A 26,957-nucleotide genomic window follows, 5' to 3' on the forward strand; every position below is an offset into this window, starting at 1 on the left:
GGGGTCTTCCGCTAGATTCTTCCAAGTTATTATATAGGGTACCTGGTCATATGCAGTCCCTATCTAGAAATTCTCCCTTCAACTTCCCTGATGACAGGCAAGTCTAAGGTCCATGGGAGGTGGGGGGTGGGGGCTGAGGGACCATACACCAAAGACAGGACACTCTGTGGAACATAGGGTGATTAATTTGCCCCTTTTTACTACAACAGACAGGTTCTCTTCTCTTTCCTTAACTTCCTTCCAGTGTATCACTAAGATCGGTAAATTGACTGCTCTATGTCCTGTGAGGACTCCAGAAGTCCCACACCAGTCACTGACTTCATTCTCTCCTGCACTGCCTTTCTTCTCTTGTTCTGTAGCTATTGGGGTTCTTGCTCTGTCTTTTGACATACACCCTAAGGCAATACTCACATCCCAATCTTTATTAGTTTACATGTATGAGTGTTTTGCCAGCATGGGTGTCTGTACACTACATGCCTGCCTGGTACCTGTGGAAACCAGAAAAGGTATCAGATTTCCTCAAAGTGGAGTTACAGACAGATGGCTATGAGCTGCCATGTGTGTGCTAGGAATTGAACCTAGGTCCTCTGGAAGAGCAGCCAGTTACCTTAATTGCTGAGCCATCTCTCTTGCTCCTCTCTCACTTGTAATCACAACAATGTGCCTATTATTAATTTATTTTTTTGTCATCTATTTCTGCCAGAATCACCTTCTTTGAAATTATTTTCATCAAGAATTCTCAACAATACCAACCAACCAGCTCCCAGGGACTAAACCACTACCCAAAGAGTACACATGGACAGACTGATGGCTCCAGCTGCATATGTAGCAGAGGATGGCCTTGTTGGGCACCGATGGGAGGAGAAGCCCTTGGTCTTGCCAAGGCTTGATGCCCCAAGGTAGGGGAATGACAGGACAGGGATGTGGGAAGGGGTAGGTGGTTTGGGAGGGGGAACACCCTCATAGAAGAATGGGGAGGAGGGATGGGATAGGGAGCTTATGAATGGGGAACTGGGAAAGGAGATAACATTTGAAATGTAAATAAATAAAAAAAATATCCCCCTAAAAAAAGATTGTTATGCTATGATTTACCTTCAGAATTTGAATAATTTTCTTCAAGTATTAGAGAAGTGTTGTCTTCTACTTCCCTCCCTACCTTTTTATGCTGAGAAGGTCTTACTGCGTTGCCTAGGCAGGCTCAAGCTCTGCCGCTAGAGCAACTGTCCTGCCATGACCTCCTGAGGAGTTGAGACTGCAAGCTCAGCTAATTTCCAGTATTTCCTAGTAAGGATTATATAAAACTTTAGGGAACACAGATCATTTTATTAAAATATACCAACGAATTCATACAATATTTAAAACAAGAGCAGCAATGGAACATCAAGGAAGGGATCAAGTTTAACCAAAAGCTAAAAGCACAGAACTACAATGGCTATCATGAGAAGTGAAGACTCCTATCCCGCCAGTGGAAAAGTACAGGTCACCCTTATTGGAACAACTTGGAGAAGCAGCATCAGGGCAATCTCCATATTCCTGGGTGACATACTATCTTTAGTATTTGTAAACCTCCAAACTTAAATGTGAGGACATCAAAAGTGGGGTGATGTGATGATGTAAGGGCATCAAGAATTTTTATTAGTCTATAAATTTCTATTTCCATAATCTCCCTTAAGTATACAAGTATATAAGCATACTTTTACAAAGCATCTGTTCATCTATGGAGAACAGGCCTTTGGGAGAGAACAATATGCTCTCTTAGATACCTGAACCAGTCTGTTTCATAACATATATATGCTGTTCTCTTATGTTAGTTTTTATCTTCAATGACATATGAAAGATCTAAAATCAAATTGGCTGTCTCTACAGCCACCTGTAGTCCACTCAGCTTGGCAGTGAAAGAGTCTACAGTCAGGTTACTCACTGAGCCAGAAGCTGCCTGTGGAAGGCAGGTTTGTGGTGCAAAAGGATGGTAAGTGCTTCTTAGGACAGACCAGCTGAGCTCTTCCTGGCTGTTGTATAAACCACAGCCACACCGTGACAGTGTATCTGGCCAGTTACCTACAGAGGCAGAATCTGCTGGACATGACCAAAAGTGTCCATACTTCATGTCAATGAGGATTTCACCACCATCATGTTCCAAAGAGACAGCGGCGGATTCCAGAGCACTGCAAAATGCTTCAGTAGCAATGTGGAGCTCTGCCTGAGAACACCCATCATCTCTGACAATAGCCTCTGCCTCATTATGAACCTAAAGAAGACCAGTGAAAACATAATTAACATAAAAATGTTTAGAGGAATTTCAATAAAGCAACATGGCTGTTCTGACAAGGGATCACAACCAAAGACCTTCTTCATCTATACGATCCAGCTAGAATACAGACTTGCCACAAATTACATATGATCTGGCTGGACATGCCCTTAGTATACACCTTTAATCCCTAACAATGAAGGTAAAGTTAGCCTGAAGAAGGAAGCAGCCATGTTTGAAAGTGACAACTAATTGAGGGGCAGACAAAGTGGTGAAACAGAGAAAAATATGACAGAATAAGTTAGTCAGGATATGCCCAGCTCACATGAAAACAGCACAGGAATAGAGGCTATTAAGAGCCGAGAGAAAGAGAAGGGGTGTGGTGTGTGTGTATGGCAGTTTTACACAGACAGGTTGAAAAAAGAACATGCTAGACAACGGCGAAGACAGAACAAGCCATAGAATGAGGAAGACCCAGACGATTAGAACATATTGCCAATGTTGGTATGAGGTCAAGCAGAGCAATTCAGACAGAAGCTGAGAGAAGCCAGATTGAACCAATTAGCTTAGAAGATTAGATTGTACAGAGGCTAGAAGCTTCCAGACCTAGGCCTAAGGATAGTTAGAATAGATAAAGAAATGCTCTGGGTGTGGACCAAGCCACGTATTTGCATATCTTGGGTATGGCTCTCATCTCATCCCTTCATCTGAGGAAAGAAAAGCAACACTTACAAAAATGCTTCAGAAAAATAGGATACTTGAGCAAAACCTTGTTCATAAAGTTAGTGACCTTTATTACTCAGGGTTTGGCAATAATGCTGGTTGGCTTGGCTAGGCTGTGGACCTTAACATGATTGGCCAGAATAAAAGTGTATATTTTTAGTCATGTGACCAGAATGAAGGAATTGACCCTTTCATCAGCTTATTCTAAATGGCTAATCAGTGGTCACTCTTTAAATATACAAAGGGCAATTATATGACTTAAAAACAAACAAATAATGTACACCAGGGAAAATGATGAAGTACTTTTTGTATCAGCTAAATGCTTGAGATCTGTTTAAAGTTATATTGCCCGTTGGTTTTGAGCATTAGAACCTCAGAAGCTGCAGAATTTCTGAATTCCCAATAACATAGTGTCAGCTTCAACATGCCTTACACATAGACAATGCTCAAAGAACATGATCATTTGTTAGATTAGATTCATCGATAACCAACACAACCAATTTAGCCTCTTTTATTTATAAGCATTATTTTCTTGAAATCAACCACATTATCTGAGTTTTGAAAAGCTAAATATCAAAGGTTTCTAGGATATTATTATTTGGTCACTGTCTCACAAAATAAAAATTGCTGAAAAGTCAAATAATGTATAGAGGATGTTTAGCTTACCTTGTGTCTGATATATGCAGCCAAGTGTGTTTCCACACAGCCACCTCCCAATAAAACCCATGGTTCCTTGATTGTTAACTGCAAGACATGCATTGCTGTTTGACACGTGAGCTAAGAAATAAATAAATTAAAATTGTGAGCTAAGAAATACATACATTAAAATTGGGATCCTACACTAGTACACTAGTATACAAACCACACCACACTCTCATAGCAACTTAAAAATGTTATGTTTGTCTTGTGTAAACATAGGTCAGTATGCACATGTACTGTGGTACAAGTGTGGAGCTCAGAGGACAATTTGTGGGAGTCAGTTGTCTTCTCCCATCATGTGACTTCTGGAAATTGTATTCAGGTCATTAGGCCTGGTATTCAGTGCCTTTACTCACTCAGATATCTCAGTAGTATAAAGGTACCGATTTTAATTTACAAAGAACAAAGTCCATGATGTAGGACTTGGAATCCACCTACCTTCAGCTCCTCCCAGGCAGTGTCATTTCTGCTGCAGAGAAGCAAGCTGCAGATGGTCGCCTCATTAGGAAGAAGATGAAAAAAATATTTGGAGCCAAATCTTGCAGAGCGCACATCTTTCACACTTCCATAAGTAGTAGAAACTATTGGGTATAGGGAACCAATAGGCGTTGCTCCTATTTTTGTAAAGTATAAAAAAATCAACTGTATCAGCAAAGATGGGACCCTTCAAACAAATATCAACAAACCAACAAACATTAATTTCTACCTAGTATAAGGGCCCGCACCAAAGTTTATTAAAAATATGAAATATGTGAAATATAAGATAAAAATGAATCTTCTTGGATCTCTGAAATGTACATTCCACTATTTAAATGATATATTATTCCTCCTTTTTCTCCTCCATTTCTTTTCTGGCATGGCATTTTGCTAGGTAGTCCTGGCTGGCCTGGAATTCACCACGTAGACCAAGATGAACATGTAATAATCCTCCTTTCAGCCTTTTGAATGCTGAATTACAAATGTACCTGTGGCCACCTTTGCTTGTTTGGGCTATTTTTGTTATGGATTTTGTCATAGTTACTTTTCCATTGCTGTAACAAAATACTCCACCAAAAGCAATGTAAGCAAGAAAGGGTTCCCCTGGAACACAGTTCATTACGGTAGAGAAGTTACAGAAGCATGAGCTCAAAGCAGCCATTCCTATATCAGGAACCAGAAAGATGCATGCATGCTAGTGCTTGGCTTGCCTTCTCAGCTTTATACTGTCTAAGAATTCCTGCCCAGGGATAATGTTATTCATAGTGGGGTCAATAAAAGTGATTAGGCAGATTGGAATTACTTATTCATTTAATTGTATGTGTGTGCATATATTGGAATTATTTATTCATATAATTGTATGCAATATGCATATGTTTATGTGTGTTGTTATCCCAGCCATGCCAAGGTTAGGCAGATGCTCTGCCACTAAGCTACATACTTATATATGTATACATTCTTTATACATTCATAAAAATGAATTCCAAATAATTATCTGCATGTTCTTAGTAACTTTGATTTTGATGGTCATTAGGCTGACAGGCCTATCTGAACATCTGTTAAAAGCTATTATGTATTTTCAGGAAAAGGCACTCCAAAAAATGATTAGAGTTTTAGGAAATCCAGGCTCCTGGAAAGAGATCCCTACTTAAGAGTTAAAAAACAAAATCAAAAACAAAACCACTTTAAGGACCTCATTAATTTTGAAAAAGGGTGGGAAATGTCCTTTTTAAAAGAAGTCATTTAGCTCTCTTTAGGTCACCGCCACTCCCATCCCTACTTTGCCTAGGAGCTTTTTGTTTTAAATGTAAATAGGTATACAAGTGCCAAAGAACAGAACACATATATTTCACTACACTGTTCTTGACTTGTTGATTTTTACACAGATCACAAGTTAAAATATGAATAAAGGTGATTTGAATATGTGCAAAATCTCTAAGGTAGATAAGTTACATAAGAAATGTACACCAATTTCTATAAGAAATAATACTTAACATTTGAACATCAAAACTTATAGCAATTCACTTTTTTGGAGTCCAGATTTTTTTTTTTTTTTTTTTTGAGAGTTAGTCCAGGCTGTCTTTAAACTTGCTACATAGGTGAGGGACTGAGGATCTTGATAATCCCGTCTCTTCCTCACAAGTGCTGGAATTAGGTATGTACTATCATATCCAGATAGCAGAAAACTTTAGGAGTTGGAATTTTCATTTTGTGTTCTAGGTATCTGAATTAAGTAACAACTTTGGACTAATGCAGAAAACCAGTGCCTGTTTACAAGCACTGGTACTATGGGAAAACATTCCATACTTTAATTTACAAATTCAGAATACTCATTGTACTGGGTTAAGTAAGCTGGAAACAGCCAGACTAATGCAAATTAGTAGACAATTTAGATCTGTCCTACAACATAAAAAGTGAATTCCAAATATTATCTGCATGTTCTTAGTAACTTTCATTTTGACAGTCATTAGGCTGACAGTACCCATTTGGCATGCATGGTTTTTAGTGAACTTTAATTAGTTCGGTGGGTTGTAATTCACAAGGCAGGAGTGATAGCATGTGGTCAGGACTTTATGACTAGCCCAAAACCATAGGTGGACCTTGCTCAACAAAAGGCAACCATTGCAATCAATATGAATGTAACCGATAATTTCTGATGGTTTGTCAGTGCAGTTATAGGGACATTGATTTGAGAAGTGACTCACATCAGGAACTCTTCAACTTACTTTTGTCCTAACCATGTATGTGTGCTTTGCCTGCTGGCTTTGTGACTGTTATTCCAAGTATCAACTCACCAAATAATTTTAAAGGTCTGAGGGCCAGGGTATTAGTAGCCTTGACAGTATGCCTTTTGATCTCAAGAACCCAGCTACAGATGTTCTTGGTAAAAAGGAACTTTGGGCATAAGTACAGAAATTTCTTAGAATTATGATAAAAGTGAAGAAAACAAAGTATTCCAGCCAGAAAAATCATCTCCTGAATGTAACAGGATTTAAAAACTCTGTGAATTTTAAATTTGTGTGTACAACATTAAAGACCTTATAATTATGTTAGACTTCTCAAATGCCTATAAAATAGCTGAAGGTTAGATTATAGCAGACCATACCTAAGGTTGGAAACGGCCACCACCTTTCAAATTTTTAGTAAAAAGGTAATGGGACGTTTTCTCAGAAACAATTTTTGCCTCCAGAAATGAGACAAATGCTGTAAGGTTGGTGGCTTCTAAAAAAATTTAAAGTATTAACAGTGACATAAACCAAACCTCTTTGCTCAGAAAGGGCAATACATTAACTGTAATGGGGACAAGCCAGGAGAACTTTTTACCTGTCACTTTGCTCAGAGGTTCCATCAGAGTCACTCCAACTCTGTCGATGGCAATAATTTGATGTTCACTGAGGAACTGTTTCAAAGATGGGTGTATGACTTTTTGGCACAGGACAAGATCTACATGGTCACTGACTAGCTGTCTTCCTAGATTAAGCAACTGCTCTAAAACTGCATTCTCAAGGGACACTTGGTAATGGACCACCAAGGTTCCTTCTCCAGCATTAGAAAAATCTCCAGATAAAGATGCACAGAAGAGTGCCACCCTAAGGGTACTTGACTTCTGGGTGGGTAATAATCTCCTTAATTGAACTTCTGATGCTTCAATAAGAAGTCCAGGTAATACAGTAGAATCTGTTACTTGTTGGCCCTTTAAGGGAACAATTATACTCTTCCCTAAAACCATTCGCTCTTCTGCACTTTCTGGAATTGTAAGCAAAAAAGCTTTCAAAATCAAAGCACCTATGTGATCTATTTCCTTTCTGGTAAGCATGCAGGCTGGTTTGCTGGTTAAGATACTGTGTACCAAGTTGAGGAAGGTATGTGTACTTCTGAAGTCAACTGGGATTCGACAACTACAGGCTTCAGACTTGAGATAACTGATACTGAGACCCAAGAGGTATTTATTTAATTTAATAGCAGTTGTGGGTGTCAAACCTATTCTCTGAATATTTTCAATCAAGTTGCAGCACAGAATGGCTGTGAATAAGCCGCAGTCACTGAAGCAGCACACGTGATTCTGCACAGATGATGTTAGGACCTTTAATATGGGATGGGTGACCGAAAGGTTTCGAAGCAGGGCTGAGGACTGTGAAGTTGTACACACACAACCTCCTAATCCATTGTGCAGCTGCTTCAGCCTCCCTGAAGGGCCATAGCATGAGGCTATGATTCCTTTCAAGACAGAAAGTGTAGACCTGACTCTCTCACTTGTCAGTGGTTCAGTTTTACACAATGATGGCTTCTTAGCTTCTAAACGAGACATCCTGCTTCAGGTGTAAGTTGTGAAGACACCTTTAGTTTGTTCACATGTTTTTCATTTTATTTTAATGTCATGTATTTGAACATTAAAGACTATTCTCCAGGTATGAAGGTCTGTACATGCAGCATTACCAGCTACAAAATCAAGTGGTTTTCAGACAATAACCAGCATAGATGAATTTAAAGACATTAATAATTCCAAGTATTTATTTTGCTTCACTCTTCAATATTCCTTTGTTTGTCTCTGGACTGAGACCTCACAGACTCTCTCGCAGCTCTCTGTATTAAGTACGTTCCAAGATGGACGCCTACGAAAGTCACCCCAGCCACAAGAAGCCAGTTCTTTCTAATCCAACTGGGGTTTTTCATTTCTTCTTTTATTATCAAGTTCAGATTCAAAGTTGCTTCTTTCTATAAGAAATTAAAAATTTTAGAATAATTCCAAAATATCTTATAGGCAGTAAGTTTAGTAATTTCAATACTCTGCTCCATTTTAGAAAGAGAATTTTAACTGTCAGAAGCATTCTGGAAGTGAGAAAGGGAACCCAATGGACTTAATACTCCTTTGCTTCTAGAAAAAATGGCACATTAGAAATCTAAGGCTTTTCCACCTTGTTAGTGTTCATGATACTAGAACACTAGGTGTTCTGCACAATTCCAGAGAGTAAACACCAACCCAGCTACAAACCCTTTGACATACAATACTGTCCTGCCTGAATTATTGCTGGTACACTAGTGGTACAACCATGTAAGCAAACACTGTAAGGTTGGAATTCATAAAACGGAACCCATGCCTAACACTGCAAAGTGGTCATAACCTGAAAATAGATAGATACTGAACCTAGAGGAAAACCCTTATAGACTCACAAGTGGAAAATGTGCAGAGAATGATACACCTTGGTACACTCAATCCTAAACAGGAAATCTTCATCAAACTCCTTCCCCTTAGGGCTTAGGGAACCACATGGAAGAGGAAGTAGAAAGATTGTAAGAGCTAGAGATGATGGATGACTCCAAGAAAAATATCTCCCAGACATAATAGTACTGGCATCCACATAAACTCATAGCAACTGTGGCAGTTTACACAGGGCCTGCACAGGTCCAAAACAAATGGGGTTCCAGCACAAAGAAGAAGTAGACATAAGCTCCCATTCCCAACCTAGAAGCTATCTCCAACTGACAACTGCTTTTAAAGGAAAAACTAGATTTTCTGAGAGCTCCACAAACCACATGGCTAGCAGATGGCCAACAGAAAAAGAATTCATTAGTGTGTGTGTGTTTTGTCTCACATTGCATTTTTAAAAAACTTTACTGGTCTTTTATTTTATGGCCTCTTACTTCATGTTTTTCTGGGTTTTGTTTGTATATGTTTTTGCATGTATGTTTCTTGTTCTTTGTTTAATTTTATTCTTTTTTCCTGTTTGTTTTGAGAGAAAGCCTTGAGTTGGAAGAGTGGGGAGTTAAGGAGGATGTGGGAGAGAAGGGAGGGGAAACCATGACATAACATATTGTATTAAAAATTATTTTTCAATTAGGAAAAACCCTACCAACAACCAAAAAAACCAAACCTAAGGCCTTGTTCTCCCGGGACCTTAAAGACAAACAAACAAACAAACAAAACCCACCATTTTTTAAATTTCTTTATTTAGTGTAATTAAAAAAAATCATTGTTTGGCTTTGAAACTATGCTTCAACACGAATGTATTTAGATCAAATCATGCTTATACATAACATGACAGCAAGATAGCTACGATAATTAGTTTTAACTGTTAGCTGACAGATTCTAGGGTCACCGTGAAGGGAAACTCAATGGGGCAATTACTCAGTGAGAGACCTGTAGTGTAGGTGGTACCATTCTCTAAGGAGAGAATTCTAGGGAAAAAAAATTACACACACACACACACACACACACACACACACACACAGTGTGTGTGTGTGTGTGTGTGTGTGTGAAAACAGGCACTAGTGTTCTGTGCTCTTGACTGTGGACAGAAGGCTAGGCACTTTAAGTTCCTGCCATTAGCTTTCCCACAATAAAGAACTGTAGCTTGAAATTGTAAGCACCTCCCCCCCCCCCCCAATCGCTTCCCCTTAATTTTGTTAGGATATTTTGTTAAAGCAACAGGAAAAGAAACTAAATCAGTAGCTGCTAGTAGTATTCCTACTGCATAAACTCATTAGCACAGTCTGCATTTAGTTGAATCAATCTGTAATACAACTGTATTAGTATACAAATTGTGCTTTAAAGACTTGGTTAAAGTTAGAGTTAAGTTTTAGTTTTATCTACTAGTCAATCATAAGTCCCTAGTTAATGCTCTCCAAAAATGTTGATCAATGCCAATAGATACAAAATTCCTAAAGAATGTCCTAGATGATCAAGAGAAAAGGGGGTCATGGTTTGTCCGATTCTGAGCACCACACATTCAGGTGGAGAAGCACATATGAGCAGCAGTGTACGTAAGCATAAGCCACTAAACTTCATGCTGTGAGGCATGAAATCCTGACAACTTATCAAGGTCAAGATTTGAGAATTATTTCAATGGTTACTTTCGATTCAGCAAAATCTTAACAATAGAAATTATTTTTAATAAAATCATGTTCCTATTTTTTTTTTTTTGAGACAGGGTCCCATGTAGCTCAGGCTGTCCTCAAATGTCCTATGTAGTCAGGGTGACATTTAACTCCTGACCCTCTTGCCTTCTCCTCACAGATATGAGAATTACTGTAAGTACCATCCCACCCACTCTAATCTAATAATGTGGTTTACCATTCCAAAAGTTAGCATCAAATGTATGCTCTTGACTTTTCCTGAATACATGTCTGGTGGATGGGTTTTTTTCTCTTCAGCTATAGATGACTGAAAGTTTCAATAAAACTTTGCCTTCTAAATCAAGAGAATTAATGTAAAATGTTACTAGAAATATGACTGCAGACAACTTTCTCCTACAGAGATTAGGGCTCTTTGTAAAAATGACTCATTTTAGGTCTGAGGCAAAAAAATATTCAAGCTGAGCTTTCCCCTAAGTGTACTAACAAAGAGTATCCAGGTAATGTCAAATCCAACAACATGACTACCAACTCAGAAAGATACAAGAAGGGAAACTGATCACTGCAAAAATGGTGATGATACCCAAATCGCCAACTTAGGCATCTGAATGGCAGTTAGCAAGCTCCTTTACCTTTCTGTATAAATGTGTGCATTTGAAAGGCAGTTAGCTAAATGCTCCCTTACCTTACTGGATAAATGTGTGCAATTGAAAGGCAGTTAGCATGCTCCTTTACCTTTCTGGATAAATGTGTGCATTTGAAAGGCAGTTAGCTAAATGCTCCTTTACCTTTCTGGATAAATGTGTGCATTTGAAAGGCAGTTAGCATGCTCCTTTACCTTTCTGGATAAATGCATTCTGGGTCAGTGACTAATTGAGGAGGTAAAATTGAAGCAGGGAAGAAATAGTACAAAATTTGAGCAGCATAAGTGGGTACCCCAGTGACAAGATGGACTGGACCATCACAATAGTCGGTAAATTAAGCCCATGGACCGCAGTACTCCATAGCCTATTTTGTAAATCGGTGTACTGTAAGGGAAACGAGCTCCTTCATCTATATTATCAGTGTATACAGAGCTCAACAGAAACTTTACATTTATGGGCAGCAGGAAGTAAAATGTTAACTTACAGTCTTCCTGCCTTAGTGTCTTCTCCTAAATCCTGGGATTACAGGTGTGGGCCACTACACCCTGCCCTTTAATAAAAAAAGTTAGTATATATCACAATGAACACAACTCTCAGAAAGAAAGGCATTTCTATAGAGAAACTAAAGTTTAGGATTAAGTGGAAAAAGTATTTCCAATTGCCTCAAGTCAATTAAAACCAGGTTTTGCTGCTAAAGGAGTTTGACAAATGCTTAGCTGTTCTCTGTTCCCCCCATCCCCCAACCTAGTTTCACCCTGTAACACTGGATAGGATAGAGGGGAGAAGGGGAGAGAAGGAGAGGGAGAGGGAGAGGGAGAGGGAGAGGGAGAAGGAGAGAGAGAGATCCCTGAATCTAATTTCTTTCCTTTTGTTTCTTCTTTCAGCATGAACATGAACAAACTGCAGACACCCCCCTTACCCACAGAGAACCATCAACCCCACCTTCTGGGACCCTAGCATTTATATGCTCTCTGAGAAGTTCCCAGAATTCCGAACATCACGCACTTGCAGAATCCATCTGCAGCTGGCAAAACCAGGCCTCTGCTAGCCTAAGAGGCTAATCATAGCGGCTGCAGGACAGTCAGGAGCAGCCCCATATCTCCACACCTAAAATTCAAACAAAGGTTTTGCTTTTTAAAACTTTTCCAATTTTGGAATTATGAATGAAGGATTAGGCTTGAATTATATAATCACATCCTCTTGAATTCAGTGATTTCTATTCATAGAAGATAATTTTGAACTACAACTATGCCTATTTTTATCTTAAAAAATCATGGGCTATTTTGTTAAGATATGTATATATCTTAACAAAAACAGTAACTTTTCAGTTTGGTCTTTTTCTTTCCAGAGCACTATAAAATAAGTTCCAATCCTGGGAAATAACACATGGTTGACCAGATTTAATGGAACTTACCTGAAAACTGCAAGCTTGCTCCTTCTCCTAGGGTTGGCTCTTTGGTGGACTTGCAAGCCCCAGACTATCCAGCTCAGGGGTATCGTCCTTAGGAATTTGGAAGACAGGGCTGCTTTTGATTCTGTGCCACCCCAAATGTATGAACCCGATTAAAGGTACCATAACAATCAGAACTTTGTACTCTCTCCAGAGATTCTGAAAGCTCATAGTCTGTAGACATTAGTACACCTAAGAAAAGATTAAAGGGGAAAATTAAAATTAAACCAACCCCAAAACATAAATGGTCTCAAATCATGCCAACAAACACAAACAGTATATATAGTATATTTCAATACAAATTCACTTATAGGTTGGAGAGATGGCTCAGTAGTTAAGAGCCCTTGCTGTTCTTGCAAAGGACCTGGGTTTGGTACCCAGCAACCACAAAAACAGCTTACAGCCACCTGTAACTCCAATTCCAGGGGATATAAGAGGACTCTGTTGGCATCAAGAACACATGCAGTGGGCAGACATAGAATCAAGACAACTACTAATACACACAGTTAAAATATAATTGACTATAAATATATTTTTCAAACTGGGCAGTGATGGTACACACTTTTAATCCCAGCACTTAGGAGGCAGAGGCAGGTGAATCTGAGTTCGAGGCCAGCCTAGAATACTAGTGAGTTCTAGGACAGTCAGGGATATACAGAGAAAAAAATGAAAACAAAGCAAGAAAAGAAAGATAGTTTCTGAAAATGAAGAGTAAGCTTCTGCTTGGGAGCGCTGACCTAGAATTTCCACAGTGTGATAAAGATGAACTCCTCAGAGTGTGTGGGGACATTTGTCACAGAGGTAAAGGAGCCTAATGCATCACATTTCCTGCTCTGAGCCTGTCACTGATTCCAGGGGTTGACCATGGTCTCATGCTCCCTGTCCTAAGGCACCAGTGTCTACGCATCATCCATTCTGCTTAGCTACGCTACCTTTAGAACATTGCCTGGAGGACAGACATACCTCCACCTTGTTACAGTCTTTTGGGGAACCATCCATATGGGCCACCAAAGGACAACAATGAGATACATACACTAGACCACGAGTATTTTAAAATCTATTTCTTTTCTCTGCATTAAGAGATTTTATCTTTCCAATTTTCCAGTAAGGCTTTAGTCAGGTTTTCTGTGATTTTTACATTCCCAAGCTAAAAGAAAATGCCTTGGTGGCAGAAATGACAGTAAAGTGGAAAGAGGAAAGGCAATTATGTGACCTAGAAAATCCCAAACACTTGGGTTCTAGATATCGGATTACTTGGTTTCTACAACAGTGCCAGTTAAAACAACTGTTTTGTTATTTTCTACTAACGTTTGAATACAGGTTTTTTCTGTTTGTTTTTTTTCCCCCGAGATTCTTATTTTGCCTATGAGGTCTCCTGGGCGCCATCTGCTGGTATTCTGAGTAGTGTGAAGACTCCATTCTGCTTAGAACATATGAAAAGCAAAGTACTCCTGACGAGAACATCGGCCGGGTGCTAGAATGAATTGACCCAGCTCCTGTGCTTGGGATGTCTGACATTCACTATTACTTTGTCTTTAATGAGAATGTTGATGTTGGATAGTTGTGAATTCCAATCATTGACCTGAACGGCTCTTTTAAAAATACCGCCCTCATAAAAAGTTTCTTTGATTTTCAATTTAAGCAACAGTTCAAGTTTGGTCTTTAGTGTAGACACTAGGCACTACTGAAAAATAGTTTTCATCATAAAGAAAGAACCTTTGAAGAGAGAGTCATGCCTAACTGGACTTAAGCATTGTGCAACATATGGTGCTTATATGTACAGTTCTAAAGGAAAGGAATCCATAGTGTACTTGCCTAACCTGTCCAGCATGGCAAAGAGAATGATTTACCCTTTACCCACATTTTCTAGATATCTACCCTACAATGGCACCAATTCTGTTAGACTTTTCTAGCCTTATAAAACACACATACACCAAATTAAAACTAAACTTCTACTCCCGATGAACCAATGGTTTGCAGTCGAGTTCTATAGTTTCCACTCTGCACAATCTTACTGCTTTTCTCACTCACCACTCAAGGACAGCTCGATCAACATCTAAGTCGGGGAAATCTATCTGTTGTCAATAAAGGTAATTAAAACCAAACAATACTGAGCGTGTCACTAACTATAAAGTTCAAAATACAACTGCTTATAGTGGCTGAGACGCACCGACCTACAGCAGTCCGTGGTTCATTAGGGGGACACAGTGATTTAGCGCTGTCTCAGGTTCCATTTCACTGATTTTTATCATCTAATATTATATCTGAATTATAATTACCCCGACTGTCATCTGATCTCGGCAGTAGTGTGGGGAGAGGGATGGAAACCATGCAGAGTATTCAGGATTAGATGTCCAGTTGCTTGACCCTTGGTGTGACAGCAGGGCTTTTTTATCTGTCCCTTGTCTGCTTTAAAACTTCAAAAGGCCAATTTCTACCTTTCATCCTTTTTGATATACTTCATTATTCTACGTTTGTGTGGGGTATTAATACTCTCTACTTCCTATCCACACTGTAAAAATGCGCTTGCTCTAGCTCTCATCTTAACCTTCCCTTCCATCTAGAATAGGCAAGCGGTACTTCTGTTACCTATGGTCTAGTCTCATTTGCTACCACAGTGTCACTTCCAACACTATCGGTCCCCCTCTTCTATGCCAATCTATCACCCTTGAAGGTCATCTTCCTCTGCACACTTGTGACCATTTTCTCCACTATCAAGAACCAAGGGCTATAATCCCAGGACTAGGAATTGCATTTGCAAGAGAATCACTGAGAAGATTGCACTGTTCAAGGTTATTCATCCTTCGGCAAAATAGCAAATACTTAGATGACATGAAACTGTCTCAAAACCAATAAAAACAACAAAAACCAAACCAATCTGAGTCCTTGTCATTGTCATCAATGACAACAACAACAGTAACAACAACAAAGCCTCTTTCCTTCCATACTGCTATTACACCTCTATTTTATTTTGTGGGGAAAAAAAATGAGGAAAAAAGAAAAAGGAGGCTGTAGAAATAGAGCTCTTGCAGAGGACCTGAATTTAGTTCCCAACACCCGCATCAGGTTACTCACAGCCATCTGCAACTCTAATTCCACAGGATCGAACAATACCTTCAGGCCTTCAAGGGCACCTGCAACTCAGTGCACATTAACCCAACAAGGAGACAAACAACTATACATAATTAAAAATAAAATAAGATTAAAAATATCTTATACTAAGCTATAATGTATTATGTCTTTTCGCTTACTCTTTAAGACTATTCACATCCTGTCATTTCAGACAATCTTCTCAAGACATAGTCTAAATACTTATTATGAACTCCAAATGACTTTCTTGTTTTGTGGTCTCATCAGTAGTATTAGTCACCTGGGAACTTAGGAGAAATGTAAATTCTCAGGCTTCCTGACCACTGAAGCCAAAACTCCAGGCTAGTGTCCACAGCATTCTCAGGAAGCCCTGAAGCGGAGTTTGAGAGCGACTGCTTCAGTGACCTCCAAAAGCCCTATACTTCCTACTTACATTAGGAACGGGAGCCACGTTTCTGTGTGTTCTGAAGACTTCCAGGACAGTTTTGGTTACCGGGTAAAAGTTAATCCTTTATTACAGCATACAAAGGCCATTCAGATTTAGGTTTTTCCAACTAGTTTTCGGAAACTAGAGTAAATCTGGTTAATTAGGCTGAGTCATAAAGCAGTGACTTAAAGGAATGAGCTGCAGAGTCCTACTGCCTGGACTTCAAATCTCCCCTCAATCCTCTTTGCAACTGTGCTGCCTTAGCTGAGTCATGGCAAGAGGACTAATGACTTCCATATACAATAAACATACAGGAAGCAGCCTCGGCTCAGTGACAGGTAACTACTGGTACTGTTCTTCCATCATCTGAAAAGGGACAATGTGTTTTTCCCTTGACCTCCCCCCCCCCCCCCCCCCCCCGTGTAGGATGATGTCACAGGTGAGGCAAGTACAGGATAGAAGGAGGCCTGTCATTGGAGGAGAAGGAAGGATGGGCGGGAGAGAAGTTTGAAGGTAGAGAGGGAGACTAGGGGAGAGAGGAGGAGACAGGGCGGAGGAGAGGGGCTGAGAAGCCTTGGCAGAACAAGATGGCAGGTGATGTTAAGATTCTGCTCTGTGTATTTACAGGTTGTTATTAATGTTCTCAAGGGATGGATAGTACTGGGCTTTGTATGTTTAAGTGAGCAATTATATCTTACCAATTGGATCTAAGATTATTGTGTTGTGTGTTCTTTTATGTGAGTGTTTGAGTGTAGGAAAGTGTACGGCTGAAATGTGTTTCCGCCAAGATATCTAGCAGATATCTTGGGGCACCGCGGTACTGAGCTAGCGGGGTAAAAGACACCGTTACTCTTTATTATTTTTATATTTTTACAACAACACGCCCGCCCCCACACTTTTTAAGATTTGTTGTTGAGATTATGTATGAGACACGGTCACATGTAATCCATGCTGGCCTCCAATTCATTATGCCAGACAAGAAAACAAAAGTAAAATATCCAGATTCTCAAGAAACAGGTTTTGTGGTCTGGGGGGAGGGGGCCCTGTTTGAGTGTATATATGGTGCTACGAAGTAGCTACCATTCAAGTCAGAAAGAAGGAAACTTCTAAGGCATAGAAAAGCTGAAAAGACAGAATGGATGTCTGGATGTTATGCTTGTCTGATGACAGTCAATAAAGAGTTGCTAAGTGGTCAGATGTGTGAGTTTTTGGATACCTGATCTGCACATACAGAAATGTTAGGCATAACAGAAGCTTTGAGCAACATGACAATCAACTTTAACCTCTGTACAATCTTGCTATCTTCAGAAAATTAGTTCCTGCCTCAATCTCATGACCTATCACATTATAAAGATTTTTCTGCATGTTTATAACACTACAGTGCAGGACACCATTTAGCTCTTACTGCTATATATGTGTGACTTCTAATACACAGAAGTAGGTACCTCCAGAAACGCCTGCTTGGGTGATAATATAGCTAATCTTTTGTTTGTAGCTTACAAAATTAGAAAAGTACTGTATTGATCCAAACAACTCTAATGTTCCTAACAATTTTCTCTTGAGGTGTGAGTGGAGTTACTTTTATTCAAATGCTCATATTCTGTCCACACACGCTGCCAATATTGTTAGACTAAGGAAACTACCAAGGTGAGTAAGGAAAGGTGCTTGTTCTGTTCTTCAAGACCAAATATGGAAGGGGGTGGTCTTAATGATCCACAACTGAACACTGTAGAGGAACAAAAGTAAAATAACTGATTCAAGTCTTCAGTCATTTTCAAAATCACCCTTCTCTATTTCCTCTGAATTGCAATGTTTTTTAGTCAATATTCTTAACGTTTAGTTAACAGCCATTACCAAAGGGGGAGTGGCAGCCAATCATTTTGTTTCTTTGCTTTATTCTCATTGCAGAACAGAAACTAGAGAATCTGGGCTTCCTTAGTTCTTCACAGGGTGGCTCATGACAGAAGATGAGTAGGGGTAACTTCTATTTCATAGAGAGAACATTTTTGTATTCTAGACTGCAGACTCTCCATACTTTGATAATTTATCACAATATGAACCATTAAATAACAATAACAAACAACTTCCAGACCACCTCACATACAAACTGTTAGTAGTTGCTTAGTTGGTGTAATCTCTCCATGGCAGGTGGTACCACTAACCAGACTGTGTTTGATGCAGTGTCTGGGTCTAGATGTTCAGAGAATGAGGGGAAAATGAAAGAAATGATGAGAGATACATCAATCTCAGAAACTGGCTGACTACCTGACCAGAGGGTAAAGCAGATAGATTGGAAACTGTCTTTTGGCTTGCCTTGAGTAGTTTAGGCTGTATCAACTCTCCGCTTTCTCAAGATGCCAGCAACTCTAAATAAAGTGCACCTTAAAGATATTTCCGGTTCCTGTAGCATTATGGGCCTGGTATTTCAGTCACAGGTCTTGTGCTTCAGCTCTTTTTTGGGGTGTCACTTATCCGAATTTGCTCAGAACATTCAATTGAAAACTCAACTTTCCTCTGAGTTTGACTATTTTTTAGAACTTATCACTAGACTACAAGCTCCCAGTGGGAAGAACCTTGACAGTCTAGGTCACTGATGGGTCAAACAGTGTCACACATACAGTAAATGACAACAAGAAAGCAGACAACAATAGCAACAACAATACAAAAAAAAAAAAAAACAAAAAACAAAAAAACACTTTTCTTCTGAGACATCAAAAGGATCCTGGAAGATGAACACAACCTCAGGGATTCCTCTCATGTCAGATGTGCTTGGACTTCTACAAGGTAGTCAAAAGCCCGAGTTACTGTTTACACTTTCTCAAAGTTGACACGATCATGCTGCCAGCAGCTCTATGCTCTACTTTCCTGTTTCGGAAGGCCCCCCACGACCTGACAGTCCCCGGTATACCTCTCCCCGTGAAGGAGATAGAGCAGTACCGAGTTACAGGTGCAAGGCGACCAAGCGGTGACCCCCAACTCTTTCCTAGAAAAGCTTCTCCATTCAGTTTACTATGCAGGTGAGTTTGAGTTTGAGAAAGCTCTACTCCAACTCTCCTCGTCACCCACACTCATCCCCCAATCAGATAGTCGCATCCTGAAGTTACTTTGAAAGCAGGCCTTGGACCAAGCCGGTGGCTAGGTGCCTCTGTATCCCCGCCCCCAAATACCCTTGGTCACGGCCACTTCCCATGTGGGGACGCAGCAGGGCCACAGGGGGCTTCTCCACCGGCGGCTTGAACCCTCTCACCTGCCCACCAGCAGCTGCACCTCGCGGCCAGGCCGCCTTCGCCACCAAAAGCCAGAAAACGCTCTTGCACAGCAACCAACCATTCACCAGAGCGCCACCACCTTTGCCCTGCGCGGCGGGAAGGCGCATGCGCAACTCCACGCGCACCCCTTTTCCGGGGTTTGCCTGCAGCTCCCGCAGAGAAAAGCTGCGGCCGTCACCGGAAACCTTACGGGGCCGACGTGTATTCTGTCTGTGCAAACTACCAAAACGGAAAAGGTATAAAAACACATCACAGCGCCAAGAAGGCGACAGAGCTTGCGGCTCTCTGCTCTCTCAAAAGGTATTTGTAGAATGAATGAAGCTACCACCATTCTTGTGGCTTTTCCTGCTCTGACCAATCATAAGGCGCCTCGTTCTGTCACTCATTTGTCAATTCCCACCTCTCTCAGGACTACCTGAACTGTAGAAAGTAGCTCCGCCCTGCGGTCCGGCGAAGACGTCGGAGAGCGGGCATGCGCAGTCAGAGCCTGTCGCCTTGCAGGGAACTTCCGCCCAGTCTAAGGATCTGGTTTGGCAGAAGTTGGGAGTTTCCAATTCAGTGCCGGATCCGGTTGATTAATTTCCTTGGTTTTGCCATTCTTTTTTTTTTTCTTCTTCAGGGATAAGTCTTTTGTTCTCTTGAGCCACACGAAACATTATGGAATTATGTTTAAACATATTTTAATTACTTTTTCCCTGACCCTGTGAAAATCACCTTTATTTTTCAACCTTTTAATATTCCTCGTTAAAAATATTTTCTACACCTGCCCTATAGTTTTGTGATACCATGGAAAGTACGGCTTTTGTTGTTGTCCATCACTACGTATCGTTGACCTTCAGTGATACATTATCTGCCAATCGTATTCATGGCATTTCCAGCTTCTTTAAGAAAAAAAAAAATCCGCTTTGGCCGCCATCTTTATTTTGGTCTCCATAAAGCTTTGATATCATCGACGCGAGCCATTTTTCGTTTGGGCAGTTCCTTCTGGCTATTCTGTTACCTTATCCAGGGCTTCGCCGCCATCGTAGGTCCTGGCACTGGCTTCTAAGTGTGTGAAGTCCGTCATGCCATCTTGTGTTTGGGCGCCGGTTGCATTCTCAAACGCGCGAGGGACACTGGGAAACAGGAAGTAGGCCAAAGCTTCTGAAGCTTGGCCCGCCGCCTTTTAGTCTGAGTTTTCACATCCAGGTGCTAGTCCACCAGTGACCCTGGACAGTAATAACACATATAAAGCCCGAACCCACCTCCTGCCACCATAGGTAAGACACTTCTGACATCCTAGCTGTTCCCTCAGTTGGACTGAAATGTTTGCCCATCTTATTTATATATACCACTATATTTTTCTCCTTTGGATTTTGGGACTTTCCACAGTTTTTCTCGTAGGTTTTCCTTCTCTTTCCATTAGAACTGTTAAACACCAGGGTGCAGGGAGACGGAGATTTAAAGGGCCAACAACGTTGAGGGAATTTCCATTGAATAAAATAGCCAAATGAATGGAACAGCAAATTTTATCATCTCATCAATGTATGGCTTTCTGCATCAATAGAGGTAAATATAGCTCCCAGAGATGTGATGTAGTTTTTATGTTTGTATATTCTTCCCATTCATTCATTCATTCATTCGTTCATACATTGCATTTGTTGAATCCTTAGTTCTGTGCTATAAAATATAGAAGTAAACTTGAAAACAAAGCAAAACAAAAACTCAATCCTTTTTCATTCACTTCATTCACTTGCTTTGATACATGCTAAGCTGGGACCAAGAACATAATGTTCTAATGTTTCTTAACACTGCTGGACAAGCAACCTCATGTTCTCACTTCTCCTTTTCTTGGGCACTGTATATAACCATAATTGTAAGTCAAGAGGCTAATACTCCAGTTAGTGTGGCCTTGCTGCTCAGAGTAGTCATCTACCAGCCAGGTCAGCATCTTCTGGGAGCATGCTACTTGGAATGAGTAGAAGTTGCACTCGGACACAATGTAATATTGATTTGGAAACTTTGGACTGTGGCTTACCTTAGCTTTTGGTAGCTCCAAGCTTTCTTCTGTGTCTTTCTGTATGCGAAATCAATATCAGGAGTTCTCAACTTGTGCTGCCCATGACAATCACCCGGGGAGCTTCTAAACCAGACTTCAGACCAGTTGCAGGTAGAAATCAAGACTATATGGTGCTTAGAGGATACTAAGGTATTTGAGACATTTATGTTTTTCATGCTGTTAGGAGTAAGACTGCTTTTCACCTTCCTTGTTGGCTTTGCTTAAAATCCTATGGAGATAAAGAGGAATATTAGATTGGGTGGGTGATGAGCTAGCTTCCCAGTGATTGGTTACCTTGTCAAACAGCTTCCCAGTAATTTTTGCTTTGCCATATATGTCTTTTCAACAGTCTTAAGTGGGAAAGAAGAATGAATGCCACTTGTTTTGCGGAGTCTAACACTAATGTTTTATGAGTATGAAGGAAAACATTATTATACTGAAATATTGCTTGCTAGCAGTTTTTGCAATGCTGCTACTAAGGATAGTGATAGAGTGAACATGGGTAAGAAAATCAGTTCTCAAACCGTCCTCCCTGGCTTTATATCCTACTTCCTTCACTGACCAGTTCCAGCTCTGGGATCTAAAAGATAATCACTTACTCTTGGCTTTAGTTTCCTAACTTGTAAGGTAGGACTCCTGTGAGAGTTAGGTAAGTTAATACAAGAAATGAGCTTCTTAAAAATACCTGGCATGAACTGGAGAGATGGCTCAGCAGTTAAGAGCTGTATGCTGTTCTTCTAGAGAACCTGAGTTTAGTTCCCATCACCTATGTCAGGCAGTTCACAATTGCCTATAACTCCAGCTTCTTGGGGACTCAAGGTGTTCAAAGTCTGCAGGTGCCTACATTCACATTCACATTCACATGTGCAAACTGGCACAGAGGCACACCCCCTGTACATATAATTAAAAAAATAAAAATCTTTTAAGAAGTATGTGGCATATAGTAACAGCTATGAAAGTATTAGCTATAGTTGTTTTTATAAAAAGCTTGGATTATTAAGATTTTGTTTATATATTACCATGACTGAAACTTTACAGCTTTCTACTTTTGTGCATCTGTTTGAAAAAGAAGGTGATCTAAATATATTATCCAAGGCCAGAAGTACACTTTTTAAATCAAAAGGTCTTCTTTTAAACATAGCCTTATTAAGATAAAATTGTGGTGCAAATAACATTTTTTTAAATGTTCCATGGGTATGCTTTACACTGGTGACTCATCATCACAATCAAATAATGAACATACCCTTCACCCTCCAAAGTTTGGTTGTGTTCCTTGGTACTTCCTCTAGCTGCTGACAGAAGCATTATTTCAAAGGAATCTTGTACTACATGTTTCTATTTGCGGGGTGTGGGGGAGTATGTGTAACTATTTTGAGAGCCATCTTCGATATATTGATAGCTCATTTTCTTCTTTCCTTCTAGTTTTTTCTTTCGTGGTACTGCAGATTGAAGTCAGGGTTTGGTGCCTCTTAGGCAGGAGCTTCACAGACTCTTCAGCCAGTTTGAATTGCTGACAGCCATCAGTATGTGGGTACACAGTCATCTGCACAATTCACTAGTTGATAACCATTGAGATTTTTGTTTTCAGTGTGCTCATTTGCACCTAACCTTGTTCTTTGCCAGCTTATTTGAATTGAAAAAAAAAAGTTATTTAGTGCTTGCTGTTCATGTACAATGAAACTAGAAGAGTACAGTGGTAAAACATTTTGTGTTGGGATTTTACCTTTCTCTCATACAGTTTATGCCTTAATTTTTTTATGAATAAGATATGTCATTTTAAAAATGCAAGACCTGTGGCTGGAGATGTAGCTAAGTGGCAGAGTTCTTGCCTAATATGCATGTGGTCCTGGGTCCAACTCTGTATTTAAAAAAAAAGAAAAAAAAGGAAATTTAGTTCTTAGGATTGAACCGTTCTCTTGCTAGGCAAATGCTCTATCATTGAGCTATTATTCTAGCCACACACCCTTTCCCCCAACATTTTAGTTTTGAAACAGTGTCTTACTGAGTTGCCCAGGCTAACTAATAATTTCTATCAGTCTCTGGAGTAACTGGGGTCACAGGCTTGACCATTTGGCTTATTTATTTTTATTCATTTTTAAAATTGTGTGTGTATATGTGTGTGTGTGTGTGTGTGTGTGTGTGTGTGTGTGTGTGTGTGTGTGTGTGAATGTGTGAGTGCAGTGCCTGTAGAACTCAGGACAGGGCATTTGATCTCCTGGAGCTGGAGTTAACAGATGGTTGTGAGGTGCTGAGGTAGGTAGGGACTTACTGATGAATGTCCAAAGCAAGAGCAACGAGGACTCTTACTGCTGAGACATTTCTCTAGGCCCAGGATTGTTATCTCCTGGTATGTATATGTCTAATAGTTAAATCTGCCTTAAATCTTTGAAGTTTACTATGGCTGTACTACTTTAGGGATTTTGGACAGTAATCCATGTACATTAGAGACCAATGAGATCTCAAAGTAGAGATTTACAAAGCCAAACCAGAGGCATCCCAGAGCTCCCTGAATACCATTTATGTTTTAAGGTTTAGTGTCTCTGATATAGAAAAATGGCTCATCAGTTGCTTTTAATAAACCAAAGCTGGCTTAAAATTGGATTTGATTTATGTTACTGTGGGAGCAACAAAATACAGCTTTTAAAATATCTTGGATATAAAAGTTAATGTATGTCACTGATTTGATTCTCTAGAAAATATTAATTTTTTGTAGTTAAAATATTTTAGATTGATATGTTATATTAAAAGTTTAGTTGCCTGAGTTTTGATTCTGTCACCAGCCTCTATTGCCCATCCAATAGTTCTTCCCCAGTTTCTCCAGCTATCCCTCATGTCCCTCTGTCCTTCAACTCTTACCAACCAGAGAACCAATGTTATATTCTCTAACTGATACAATTTTTGCACAAAAAATTAGATCTTAAGAAGAGTATGTTAATGCTTATCAGAATGCTTTTTGTTTGTTTGTTTGTTTGTTTGTTTGTTTTTAAATGAAGGTGATGGAGAAATAAATCAGAATGGGTTTTAGGTTATAAAGTAGCATGATATCTGCTTGTACATTAATGGGTGTGTTTAAGACTAGTCATCCACAGAGATTCAGGCACAGAACTAGTTATTGACGTATATGACCTCAGAGCACAGTGACTATACTATTTCATGGAAAGAACTAGAGACACAGAGTTGAATAGGCTCAGGCTATATGAAAAGGCAGCATTTAGAAGGATGTGCTTTGCTAGAGTCTGGAGACATGGTTGGAGTGCACGAGGGCATCTGTGTGTGTTGCTTCTGATAACGGATCAATGATAAATAGATGTGGACTATCAGTTAAACATCCCATGCAGGGTTTGCTGGACTGAAGACTTAGCAGGAAGGGGAGGCCTAGTCACATGATTGGCATGACTGTCAAGTGACAGAAAAGTAGAATCCATACTTGGGATTGGTCCTGTTACCGTATTTCAACATCTGGTTACATTTAATAACAGGGGGGAAAAGTTAGATTTTTGTTGTTTAAATGATTCTTTCTTCCATTGTTGATGCTTGTTTTGGTTTGGTTTTAATAAGCATACTAGGCATTCAGGGTTGACTCCTAAGTCATAGGAACAGCCAGTTCTCTTTTATGCTGAGGTTGCCTTTTAACCTTTATCTGAGTTGTCACTGGTAAAAGGTTCTTTTTGTTTTTTGTTCATCTGTCGCTTATTGACCTTGTACTAAAGTCTGTCCCTGGATATGAGTTTAATAATAACAAAAGTGTGTTCGGTGCAACAGTGATGGTTTCCCATGTTTTTAGCTATAGCTGTAACATCAGAAATCCTAGGCCCCTATGGTTATCTGTTCTATGCCTGTAGCTAGGAAGCTTTTTAAGATGATAGAAGCATAACAATTTGTTGGATAAAATTTGAAATGGAGAAGTTAGATGCCTAGAGTTAATATTTGACCTCTTAAACTGGGGTGACAGCTTTGGAAAGCTTGTCACACAGGCCAGAAATACTCAAAGAAAGACAAATGAGGATTTTGCATTGCCCTAGATTTTCCCACAGAATAATCTAGAAGGTCACTGACTTTCTTTATTTGAGTTTATCTCTGTTTTGTATTTAAATGACAGGAAAATCATGTGATATTGTCTAATCAGCTTCTATTCCTTCCCCAAATTAATTTTCCTAAGAAGCTTAGGCTGTTTGCCTCCCTGTCCGTACACACTTGCAAGCACGCGAGTTTTGGTGGCGCTGCACTTTGTCCAGGTATCTTCTCTGTGAAGGGATGCTTGTTTTCAGTTTAGAGAAAATGGGCTCAGGAATGCAGAATACAGGATGATTGTATTTGTAAGATTTATGATGTTCTGTAATTCCTCCATGGGCTTATGTAAAGTGTATGGTTACTGTGTATTTGGGAAATCCATCTTTTTGGAGATTGTCCTGGCTTTCGTAAAACTAGTCAAGAAAATAAAGATGCCAGTGCCTTCGGCATTCATAGGTAGCTCTGTGGCAAAGGTCTTTTGACATTTGTGCTTAAAACTTTAAGCACTGGGCTTGCTGCTCTTGCAGAAAAGTTGTTTTCAAGTTTACAACTTAATTCTGAGGTTAATTTCTTCTATTCAGACGAATGTTAGAACATTAGTATTTTAAGAACAAGAACAACGGAAAACAATGAAAGGCTACAGTGGAGTGGACAGAATTCCAACCAGATGCCTGATCTGTTGTCCATTTAATTTTTCAACATATCTATTTATACTTGGTGGTGGTTTCCATGTTTTAGAGCTAAGGATTGAATCCAGAGTTTCCCATGTGAGGCAAACCCTGAGTCGCATTCCCATCCCCATTGTACCTTACTCCCAGGGTAAACACTAGGGTCTGTGTGTGAATCAGCTCTCTCAGCCTTCATTCTATGCTACATTAAGTCTTTAACTCAATATTTATTAAACTGCTTGTTTGCAAAAATCTGTTCAGAGTACCTTGGCTTCCTTTAGAAAGATTTACTGTAGACCGGGATTGGGGACAATAAAGCTTCATCAGGTAAATGGGTATGAATATAAAATAATAGCATAGAGCACCTGACTGTTAGGACAGTAAGAGTTGATTAAGCAAAGTTCTGTTGCATACCTGTTTTCAGTTATTAAAAAGGACTTGAGAAGACTTTGTCTCAGGAAGCTTACAGTTAGGTAGAGAAGAGACTCAGAGGTCAAGGGTTACGTGGCATCCAGTGAGCTGAGTATGAGGGTAGAAGTGTAGCTGTGGCCAAGAGAGAAACAGTTCAATCTAAACAGCCCCAAAGGACTCCAAAGAACAGGTGGCCCCACTGATGGATGTTGGACTATTGATAGGATGGTACTTTAGGAGAGAACATTCCATCCTTCAGTATGTGTGGGAGGAAGTAGAAGTTCCTAGAGCTCCATCATCCAAGACATTTGCTATGGAATACTTTCCCAGATTCTCTTCCTTGAAAGAATTTGTATTCTAGCATTATTTATTCCTTGAACTACCATTCAATTTAGGATGAAGGGTCCTAGAAATATGAGAGACCTTGGAGGCCACCTTGCTTAATGAGTGG

The 26,957-nt window shown here is 39.8% G+C and overlaps 3 protein-coding genes across 16 annotated transcripts in view; 1 reads left to right on the forward strand and 2 right to left on the reverse strand.

Moving 5' to 3' along the window:
• Positions 1-1,302: 1,302 nt before the first annotated feature.
• Mkks (MKKS centrosomal shuttling protein) lies at positions 1,303-19,839 on the reverse strand. Of its 2 annotated transcripts, none has more exons than XM_087652175.1 (6): positions 19,794-19,839; positions 12,557-12,784; positions 6,971-8,362; positions 4,109-4,284; positions 3,638-3,748; positions 1,303-2,248 (listed from the first exon to the last, which is right to left on the reverse strand). In XM_087652175.1, exons 3-6 carry the CDS (start codon positions 7,953-7,955, stop codon positions 1,808-1,810), a joined length of 1,713 nt encoding a protein of 570 aa, XP_087508301.1. In that variant the 5' UTR covers positions 7,956-8,362; positions 12,557-12,784; positions 19,794-19,839; the 3' UTR covers positions 1,303-1,807. The 2 variants fall into 2 exon arrangements, with proteins under 2 accessions (XP_087508301.1, NP_001008354.1); NM_001008353.2 differs by lacking the exon at positions 19,794-19,839 and adding an exon at positions 19,357-19,474.
• LOC147995710 (uncharacterized) lies at positions 7,991-19,839 on the reverse strand. The gene is made up of 3 exons (XM_087654956.1): positions 19,794-19,839; positions 12,557-12,784; positions 7,991-8,362 (listed from the first exon to the last, which is right to left on the reverse strand). Exon 2 carries the CDS (start codon positions 12,761-12,763, stop codon positions 12,584-12,586), a length of 180 nt encoding a protein of 59 aa, XP_087511082.1. The 5' UTR covers positions 12,764-12,784; positions 19,794-19,839; the 3' UTR covers positions 7,991-8,362; positions 12,557-12,583.
• Positions 19,513-26,957, forward strand: part of Slx4ip (SLX4 interacting protein) — a 177,469-nt gene continuing 170,024 nt past the window's right edge. For 3 of the 13 annotated variants that reach the window (XM_087653897.1, XM_087653904.1, XM_087653900.1), the window contains exons 1-2: positions 20,546-20,637; positions 20,784-20,926. The gene's annotated coding sequence lies outside the window, so the exon portion shown is untranslated. 13 annotated transcript variants of the gene reach the window in all.

This window comes from Rattus norvegicus, chromosome 3 (assembly GCF_021556685.1).
Source record: "Rattus norvegicus strain SHRSP/BbbUtx chromosome 3, alternate assembly SHRSP_T2T, whole genome shotgun sequence".
NCBI lineage: Eukaryota > Metazoa > Chordata > Mammalia > Rodentia > Muridae > Rattus > Rattus norvegicus.